We start from the raw sequence: 11,043 nt of genomic DNA, 5'->3' as shown, positions 1-11,043 counted from the left end.
AAAGAGAATTAAATCAATTTTAATCCCACTTTGTAACACAATAAAATGTGATGAAATCCAAGGGGGGTGAAGACTCTCTTAGGCCCTGTAGATCTACTAAACTAGGTCTATACTGCTCCTACATGGTGTAACAATACATCATATAGATGTATATAATGAACAGACTAGATCTATACTGCTCCTACATGGTGTAACAATACATCATATAGATGTATATAATGAACAGACTAGATCTATACTGCTCCTACATGGTGTAACAATACATCATGTAGATGTATATAATGAACAGACTAGATCTATACTGCTCCTACATGGTGTAACAATACATCATGTAGATGTATATAATGAACAGACTAGGTCTATACTGCTCCTACATGGTGTAACAATACATCATATAGATGTATATAATGAACAGACATAAATGTAGAATAATGAACTAGTGTTCCACATTTTATTTCTATTCAGATAAAATTACACTGCATTAATAAAATCCTTTTTACAATCAGCACCAGTTCTCTCTGACATGGTGGAATAATACTGATGGGAACAGTCATGAGGTAGTGAATGTTTTTCATGTCAACAACTTATCAATGTTCTCAGAACAACATCATCACATTTTCATACTCCTTTAGCTTGACGTCTAGTACACAAATTAACTCAATGAAACACAACAAGTAAATTCAAAAGGTTTCAATGTTAGAATCAAGAAATGCACATGCTATGAATCTAGTTAATCATTTACATTTTGCAATATCAAAATCATGTAATCAAATTCATTTTGCAATATCCAAATCATATATCCAATCAATTTCAATCAAATTCATTTAGCAAAAGCCTAATCTTATATATCAAATCAAAGTCTATAGGTTTCAAGGTTAGAATCAAGAAATGCAAAGTTCCATTCATCTATATAATAATTTACATTTAGCAATATCCAAATTATATAATGAACAACTGAGGGTGTATACCTGTAACCAATGCATTAAAGTTCATAACCAAAACAAAATACACATTTTATAGTATTTAATCTGATTTTAGATATGATCAGGCCTCGAGGTGAAAAAACAAAAATATGCCTATTTTTGAGTAAGAATTCATATAAACAAAATGATTTCATGTGGCATAAACAAAAACACAAATTGTCAGTTAAAAACATAAGTCAGAACACAGCCTCTCTATTCTCTCATGTGATTTCAGGTTCTCTGACTGGGAAATTGTCCTTCCACACAGAGAGAGAGCAGTGGTGGGGCTTTTTTCGTGTGTGTTCTCTTATGCTCCTTCAGACTCCTTAACCAGGTAAAACTCTTTCCACACTGGGAACATAAAAAATGCTTTTCTCCTGTGTGTATTCTCTCATGCTCCTTCAGGCTCCCTAACCAAGTAAAACTCTTTCCACACTGGGAACATTGGAAAGGCTTTTCCCCTGTGTGTGTCCTCTCATGAGCTTTTAGGTCCCCTACTCGGGAAAATCTCTTTTTACACTGGGAGCAGTGGTAAGGCTTTTCTCCTGTGTGTTTTCTCTCATGCTCTTTTAGGTGCCCTATCTGAGTAAAACTGTTTCCACAATGGGAACATTGGAATGGCTTTTCTCCCGTGTGTATTCGCTCATGCCTTTTCAGGTTAGTTAACACGGTAAAACTCTTTCTACACTGGGAACATTGGAAAGGCTTTTCTCCTGTGTGTGTCCACTCATGCCGTTTTAGGTTCCCTAAGCAGCTAAAACTCTTTCCACAGTGGGAGCAGTGGTGGTGTGTCGCTGGTTTGGACGTCTCTGGTTCTGGTTCCCCTGAAGGACTCTTCCCGCTGTCAGAGTGAGAGTCTGGTCTCTCTCCTGCCAAAGACAAACAGATTATTTAGAGACTTGAATGAAACCTCCACATGATAAAACTGTCTTCCTATGAGGTTTAATCTAGACTAGATCCCTCATTAAAAGAGCAGAGCTTGTCATCACAGAGTGGCTGTAGTGCTTTGTAGACTGGGTAAATCCATTTGAATTCAATACATTTTTGACAGCATCCCTTTTGATTTAAAAAAAGCTTTCCTTACATGTTTGCCTATGGAAGAAGTGGCAAGAAAGTGACTTTTTGGAACTGAAAGCCAAAATATTCATGAGATAAAAGGTGCTCAAAGTTGACTCTTTTTGCAAACCCCACCATGCAATGAATCATCCATCGTCTTCATCACTGGAAAAGATTAACGGTTTAGTTCGATATCATATAAAAGATCCAAACAGTGTTGTCAAACTATTTGATTATTTATTGGGGGGAAAAAAGTGTTTTAATAAAAACAAATGTAACCCCTTTACCGTCAATGATCTAAAAACGTTTAAACTCAGATAAAAAAACATATATTTTCACGTTGTAGCTTTGACTCTACTTTACATCATCTGAGGTTTTTTTGGTTGTGCTGCCATCGGTTGAGACAGCATTCTCTTGAATACAGAGCGAGTGTCATTTCAAATTATAGAAATATAATTCATAGAATGGACCTATCCCTTCAGACCGCTGCAATTTAGCTGATACACCATAATTACATTTTAATTGGATAGAAATGTTTACTTCTAATTACTACAACACAAAAAAGACCACCGGTCCACCCACTGTCCAATGTCAAGTTAAATGGTAATGTTTAATCTATTATCCATATAGGTTTCCTATGGAGGATTGACAGTCCCTCCGGGGGGCCTGATTGGTGTCACTTATGCCCCCAGCCCCCAGCTAACAAACCTGACTCCAACAATCAACTAATCTGTGATCTTCAGTTTAGAATGCAATTAGTTTAAAATCAGCTGTGTTTGCTAGGGATGGGGAAAAAGTGTGACACCACTCCGTCCCCGAGGACTGGAGCTGCCCGTCCCGGATTTTGAAAACAACACATATTTTCAAGTCAACATTCTCTGTGGACCTCCAACGATCTTTGTGGTTCCATTTGAAAGTTGAAATGTTATTCCCATTTTAGTAAAATGTATCAGCCAAAACATGACACCACCCTTTATTCAGGAGCATGGTGTGACTCAACAGAAGGCGTGGCACAACACAGGAACCTCACATGTAAAATAGGGTCTAAGCTACAACATACTGTATGCAAATATGAAAAAAAATCAGAGTTTACAAGTTTCAGATAATTGACTTTAAAGGTGCAAATATTACAGATTTTATTTGATTTTTTCCCAGAAATGATGAAATAGTTTGATAACCATGTTTTTTTTAAATGATATCGATCTGAACCGTTTTATCTTTTCCAGTGATGAAGACATGGATGTCTGATGGGTATGATGGGTAATGATCTGGCTGTGTCAAAACTAGTCAGAATTTAGAGCTGTGCAGGAATCCCTTGCTGATTTAAAACTTGTGCTTAATAAAAGTAAAACTAAATACATGTTGTTTTCAAACTCTCGTAAGAATGTTTCAGATGAACTACATGTTCACTCATTAGATGGTTCTCCAATCGAACGTGTGCCCCGCATATAAATACTTAATCATTTGGATTGACATGGATTTTATGTTTAAAATACATATAGATGAGCTGCTTAAAAAGCTAAGATTTAAAGTTGGCTTTTTCTACAGAAACAAATCGTGCCTTTCTCTAAGCAGTAGGAAGCAGATTATTCAGTCAACCTTTTTAACTGTTCTTGATTATGGTGATATTATTTATCAAAGTGCAGCTGCTACTACTCCTAAACCTTTGGATGCCGTCTACCACAGTGCCCTTCGTTTTGTTACAGGCGACAGTTTTAATACTCATCACTGCATCCTGTTTCAAAAGGTTGGCTGGACTTCGCTAAAGACCCGTAGATCTCTACATTACCCCCTTTCTGTTTCCAAGGCCCTACTTCATAACCTTCTGTCTTATCTAACTTTACTGTTGAAGTATAGGCACCTGAGTTGTTTAACCCGTTCACAGGATTGGTTAACTCTTGAGGTTCCTAGGGTCTCCACCGAGCTAAAAGGTAAATCTGCTTTTAGTTTAAATTCACCACTAAGGACTCAAATTCAAAGTAAATGAAGCAATCTTTATTATCACGGAGAGGTTCACAAACTCAATACATGCCCGATGAAACTCTGAAAAGGGACGTTCCCTTTTCAGTCCCTTTATACTGCTACACAAACAAGTAATTATAACCATGGTTGGTTCCTGCATGAGACTGACTGATATACCACACCAGGCTTCTTACCTTAACTGTGATACTCCTTATAGTTCCCAGAGCAATGTTCTGGGCGTACTGCCAATGCTTATCAGTGATAGAAGGGATTCCTCGATGTACAATCAGTCAGTCACTCGCAAGTTGGATATTAGAAAAGCAGCATTGTGCTAAATATAAAATAAAATGTCCATCACACACCGTATTGCTGGAATAAAATTCTAAATACATTTTATCTTGATGTTCTGGTGCTGTTCATGCAATTTAAAGTATTGATTGGGGAATTATTTGTGGAGGAATGTAACTGTTTTTCTGGGAGATTTTGCGATGTTTTATTTTTGCTTCCCATGACTGTGTTTTTGTATTTTAATTAGTATATGTTTGGGTATAATGTGTATATTGATGTTGTATGTACATGTGTAAAAGAGACCTAGGACTCAATATATTTTCCCATGACTGTGTTTGTACATGTGTAAAATATATAATATAGGGCGGCAGGTAGCTTAGTGGTTAAGAGCGTTGTGCCACTAACCGAAAGGTCGCTGGTTCTAATCTCCGAGCCGACTAGGTGAAAAATCTGTCGATGTGCCCTTGAGCAAGGCACTTAACCCTAATTGCTCCTGTAAGTCGCTCTGGATAAGAGCGTCTGCTAAATGATTAATTATTATTTATTATTATATTTTCCCATGACTGTGTTTGTACATGTGTAAAATATATTTTCCCTGCTAAAGTAAGGGTTCAATAAAAAAAGGCTGTACTATTTGCAGCTCAAATCAATTTAAACTTGCGCCCATCTCTGTGAACTAATCCATTACGGAGACTAAAATACAATTAATGCTTGATCCGAAAATGTGGTCAGAGGCTCCATATTAAGGGTGTGACGCAATTGCGCAGCCTCCAGAGGCATGCAGAGGCCAAATCGAGCTCTGTACCGCATCTCCGTGCGCCTCCCAAAATGTTTGTAACAATAAACTGCTCCGTGAAGAGCAAGAAGTGTGAATGCCCTGACTTCTGCTGAGGCCGTATCACCGTAAACTTCTGCTGAGGCCGTATCACCGTAAATACTGCATGGCCAATGGAGACGTTGGGATTGACCATGCACTCAGATGCACAATGCACTTCTCTCTCCAGAATGCACTCTCTCCCACCAATTTGTGCACATTCATTGTTTCATAACTTCATTGTGTGAATTGTTTGTGTTTGATTGTCAGTGTCTATCAATTCCCCATTACATACATCACCAGAAGTACATTTACCGTAATTTCTATAATTTCTAATCTACAATGTTTGTTACGGTAACTTCTGTTAATGCATTCAATATATTATTATTATATAAATGTGCCCATTTTGGGGATCTGATAGTATTTCTGATTGGCTTAACGCACCACCACTAATGAGCTGTAGAGCTTCTCAAATTATTATTTTTCTTCACCTCAAACAGGAAGTAAACAAAGTTTTGGTTAGCTTTATGTTGGCTATTTTTAAATAGTTGGCCATGGCAATATAAGTTACTTTTAGATTTGTATAATCTTCATTTAGATTTAGATAGAATTTTGATTAACCTAAATTAACATTTACGAGTTTTGTCTTCTGTTTGGAGCGCTCCTGTCAATGTTGAGTAAAGGACACTCACCTGATTATTCTTAGCAGTAGGACTATAGGCTACCTGGCCTGAAAAAAATATTTCCAGCTCTCTCCCTTTCGATAACCACACAGCGTGAAAGCGAAAAATGTCATGCTCTGATCCAGTGGAAACATCATAAAATAGGCCTAGCTGATTACTTCTTATCAGTGCTTGACTTGGACTGAAATAGGTTCCGGTACTCATTTTGGGTGCTGATACTGTTTATATTTAGGTGCAGGAGCTCCACAATTCTTTTCAGCTGATATTCTATAAAAACAATCTGAGGTGCCGGTACTCAGCTCCGATGAGCTCCTGCCCAAATAAACCACTGCTTCTTATCCCTTGCTCAAATAGCAGCTGTGTCTGTCCCGAGCTCACTGGAGCAGGAAACTGAGGGCTCAGAATATTTGATACAATGTTGCAAGTTCGATAACACAAGCTTCAGGCTGGACAGTTGATACCATGTTTCAAGTTCATTGGGCTGGACCCAGTTGATACCATGTTTCAAATTCTATAAAAGGAAGGAACAGGAGCTCAAGCAGTAGAACATCTGAGGTACTCTGCCCAAGTCAACCACCGCTTCTTATCCCTTGGCGCAAAATCGCCAACAGCTGTGTCTGTCCCGAGCTCACTGGATACTTTCCGAATGCAAAATGTAAAATGTACACTTCCATGTTCCTTCACTGCTTCACATGGTGTGCATGTAAACATTAGCCTTTTGCTGAGAGTTTCCATTGGTGAGGGTGGAAAATCTCAATTTCTAACATGTATGCCCCCAGAATTAAATAGAGCATCTGACCAAATTTAGAAATATTTTAGTTCTGAGTTACATTGAGACTGTCTCTTTTACAAGGGTAGCATAAAATACAAAGAACAGAATTTAGTATTTTTTTTATTTGATTTTATCTGGATCCATTACGTTGTCATTGGTAAAAATAGAAAAGAGTTGAGGGCCTAGATAGCTGCCCTGCGGTACACCACACTTTACATGTTAAACATTAGAGAAGCTTCCATTAAAGAAAACCCTCTGTGTTCTTTTACATAGATAGCTCTGAATCCACGATATGGCGGAGGTTGAAAAGCCATAACAAACAATTTTTTCAACAACAGGTTATGGTCAATCATATCAAAGGCTGCACTGAAATCTAACAGTACAGCTCCCACAATCTTCTAATTATCAATTTCTTTCAACCAATCATCAGTAATTTGCGTCAGTGTACAGTACATGTTGAGTGCCTTTCTCTATAAGCATGCTGAAAAGTCTGTTGTTTACAGAGAAAATGTATTTGGTCAAACAGTTTACTAAGAGCTGGCAGCAAGCTGATAGGTCTGCTGGTAGAACCAGTAAAGATGCTTTACCACTCTTGGGTAGCGGAATGACTTCGGCTTCCCTCCAGGCCTGAGCACAAAGACTTTCCTCTAGGCTCAGATTAAAGATATGACAGATAGGAGTGGCTATAGAGTCAGCTACCATCCTCAGTAGCTTTCCATCTAAGTTGTCAATGCCAGGAGGTTTGTCATTATTGATTGATAACAATAATTTTTACTAGGGAGCATAATTTTAGAGACCATTCCATGCGGTAAAAACTAAAGATAAAAAGTGATTTAATAACCCATGAGTGTGAATAAAAACACCTCCAACACAAACACACTTTTTTCCCATTTTCTAAATGTCTGACATATAACGCTCTGCCCATGTGCTATATAAAAACGATATGCAATGATGATTGTTCTGCTACCCAGGTCTGGTATTGGAGATCATTCCACACTCTGTGTTCTACTACCCAGGTCTGGTATTGGAGATCATTCCACATTCTGTGTTCTACTACCCAGGTCTGGTGTTGGAGATCATTCCACACTCTGTGGCTCTCCCGCATGTATTTTCTGATGTTTAATCAGAGACCTTGAATGAGAGTATCTCTTGTCACATTGATCACAGCTATAAGGCTTCTCTCCTGTGTGTGTTCTCTGGTGTTGTGTCAGGTTTCTTAGGGAAGCAAAGCTCTTCCCACAGTCAGAGCAGTGGTAAGGTTTGCCTCCAGTGTGTGTTGTGTGGATTCTCTGGTGTACAGTCAGGTGTGCTGACTGAGTGAATCTCTTCCCACATTGATCACAGCTATAAGGCTTCTCTCCTGTGTGGGTTCTCTGGTGCAGCTTCAAAGTCTGTGATGTTGAAAAGCTTTTCCCACAATCTGAACAGTGGTGTTGCTTCTCTCCTGTGTGTGTCAGCTCGTGTGTTTTCAGATTACTTGAATGAGTAAAACTCTTCCCACATTGATCACAGCTATAAGGCTTCTCTCCTGTGTGGGTTCTCTGGTGCAGCATCAAAGTCTGTGATGTTGAAAAGCTTTTCCCACAATCTGAACAGTGGTGAAGCTTCTCTCCTGTGTGTGTCCGCTGGTGTGTTTTCAGGTTGCTTGGCTGAGTAAAACTCTTGTCACATTCATCACAGCTATAAGGTTTCTCTCCTGTGTGTGTCCGCTGGTGTGTTTTCATATTTCTTGAATGAGTAAAACTCTTGTCACATTGATCACAGCTAAAAGGTTTCTCTCCTGTGTGTATCCGCTGATGTGTTTTCAGATTACTTGAATGAGTAAAACTCTTCCCACATTGATCACAGCTATAAGGTTTCTCTCCTGTGTGTGTCAGCTCGTGTGTTTTCATATTTCTTGAATGAGCAAAACACTTCCCACATTGATCACAGCTATAAGATTTCTCTCCTGTGTGTACTCGCTGGTGTATTTCATGTTTTGATGAAGATTTGCAACGTTTCCCACAGTGAGGTTTCTTCCCTGTGGGTCTCCGCTGGTGTTTCTTGAGGTGTTCTGATCTGGAGAGACTCTTCTCTGCCTTGTCAGCATCATGATGTTGTTGAGGCTCCCCAGAGGATCCACAAAAGTCACGTCTCTCTCCTGTGTGAACGACAAAGTCACACAGTCACTAACCAGGTTTCCATTCAACCATTTCATTCAGATGAATTACCTGACACATGAAAAAAGTCACGACTGCGCTGATGGTAACATGAAATGCAGGTACAATTTTATAAATGCCGACAGACATTTGTTCATTCAACACGGTGGGAACTTGTGTGTGTTGTGGTCCTCTGTAGCTCAGCTGGTAGAGCACGGCGCTTGTAACGCCAAGGTAGTGGGTTCGATCCCCGGGACCACCCATACACAAAAAAATGTATGCACGCATGACTGTAAGTCGCTTTGGATAAAAGCGTCTGCTAAATGGCATATTATTATTATTATTATTATAACTTTTTCTGTCAGAAAAATTAATTATTCGAGAAATGGCAGCGGAAACGCTTTTATGTGTCAAGCGATGATATGTTGTGTGGTCCTCCCACTACGACTCATGAAACCATGCAGTTTATTAGGCTACAGATGAAATAAGTTACGATGAACTTCACAGGGGTTGGTGAAAGTGCCACGGTGATGAGCTTGACGCTCCAATTCCAATAAGTATCGACGGTCTTATTCTGGTGACATGATGATCGATGCTTGGCTGCCGATTCCCATTGAACTTGTTGTTTCTTTATTTGGTAGATGGGAATTTAACCCCAGGAGTTATTCTGCTACTACGTCATCACGCACTGACCTTTATCTGAAAACAGGTGGGATGGGAACGTGCATATTTTTGTATGAATATATTTAGAATATTCACATGAAAATCTGTCACAAATTGGAAGGAAAACCTAGCTAATCTAGTGAATTTTTAAAAATGTTTTTCACAAAACTTTGACAATTGTCTTCTAAGTCTTGTTTTGGTTCGTTTGTGGTCCACCAGCCACTGTGGCAGGCAGGTTAAAGAATATACCAGCCACTGTGGCAGGCAGGTTAAAGAATATACCAGCCACTGTGGCAGGCAGGTTAAAGAATATACCAGCCACTGTGGCAGGCAGATTAAAGAATATACCAGCCATTCAGTTTTTTGTTACCAGCCAAAATATTGTTTTTGCTATGATTACACCAAAAATCACAAAAATGAATGACCATGCTTTGTTTCTAAAACCAGAAATATATTAGTAGTAACAAGTAATGAATGACCATGCTTTGTTTCTAAAACCAGAAATATATTAGTAGTAACAAGTAATGAATGACCATGCTTTGTTTCTAAAACCAGAAATATATTAGTAGTAACAAGTAATGAATGACCATGCTTTGTTTCTAAAACCAGAAATATATTAGTAGTAACAAGTAATGAATGACCATGCTTTGTTTCTAAAAACCAGAAATATATTAGTAGTAACAAGTAATGAATGACCATGCTTTGTTTCTAAAAACCAGAAATATATTAGTAGTAACAAGTAATGAATGACCATGCTTTGTTTCTAAAACCAGAAATATATTAGTAGTAACAAGTAATGTGGTCTATTGCTCAATGTCATTACATTTTTGTGACCCGAGTTTTTTTAACCACAGTGTGTTAAAACCATTAAACTTAGACACAATAGTAATGAACAGTTTATTATTTTATTTATTTAATTGTTTACTTCAGTTTATTTAGTAAATACTTGAACACTTATTTTGTATTTTTGTTATTAAAACTGCATTGTTGGTTAAGGGCCTCTACTGGATCAGTGTCCCGAAATCGGGACGGTTGTCGCTCGATATGCGATAATGTGACTAGAATGGTGTTGTAAACAACAGCCAGCTTTCCGGGACATAGACATGTCTTATATGGGCAGAAAAGCTTAAATTCTCGATAATCTAACTGCACTGTCCAATTTACAGTAGCTATTACAGTGAAAAAATACCATGCTATTGTTTGAGGACAGTGCACAACAACTGTCACGCCCTGGCTCTGGGGACTCTAGTATGTTGAGCCAGGGTGTGAGTTTTCATTGGGTTTTGTTCTAGGTTAGTATTTCTATGTTGGCCAGGGTGGCTCCCAATCGGAGACGGCTGTAGCTCGTTGTCTCTGATTGGGAGCCATACTTAGGTAGCCGTTTGGCATTGTTTGGTGTGGGATCTTGTTCCTGTGTAGGTTTGTGTTTTGCACCTTTGGACGTCACGTATCGATTTGTTGTTTTGTTCGTGTAATCATTAAATAAACAAGTATGTTCACCTTCCACGCTGCGCCTTGGTCCTCCTCCTTCAGCGTACGTGACAACAAAAAAAAAGTTATCACGGCAACTGGTTTGATACATTCACCTATGAAGGTAAATAATGTACTTACATTCAGTAATCTTGCTCTGATTTGACATCCTGAGGGTCCCAGAGATAAAATGTAGCGTAGTTTTGTTTGATAAAATCCATTTTTATATCCTAAC

General features: G+C 38.5%; 1 protein-coding gene across 1 annotated transcript; it reads right to left on the bottom strand.

Moving 5' to 3' along the window:
* Positions 1-7,225: 7,225 nt before the first annotated feature.
* Positions 7,226-8,721, bottom strand: LOC123484969 (zinc finger protein 572-like). The gene is made up of 2 exons (XM_045215792.1): positions 8,711-8,721; positions 7,226-8,607 (listed from the first exon to the last, which is right to left on the bottom strand). Exons 1-2 carry the CDS (start codon positions 8,719-8,721, stop codon positions 7,614-7,616), a joined length of 1,005 nt encoding a protein of 334 aa, XP_045071727.1. The 3' UTR covers positions 7,226-7,613.
* Positions 8,722-11,043: the final 2,322 nt, after the last annotated feature.

This window comes from Coregonus clupeaformis, unplaced genomic scaffold (assembly GCF_020615455.1).
Source record: "Coregonus clupeaformis isolate EN_2021a unplaced genomic scaffold, ASM2061545v1 scaf0516, whole genome shotgun sequence".
NCBI classification, from domain to species: domain Eukaryota; kingdom Metazoa; phylum Chordata; class Actinopteri; order Salmoniformes; family Salmonidae; genus Coregonus; species Coregonus clupeaformis.
This window is presented reverse-complemented; position numbering and strand designations above follow the sequence as displayed.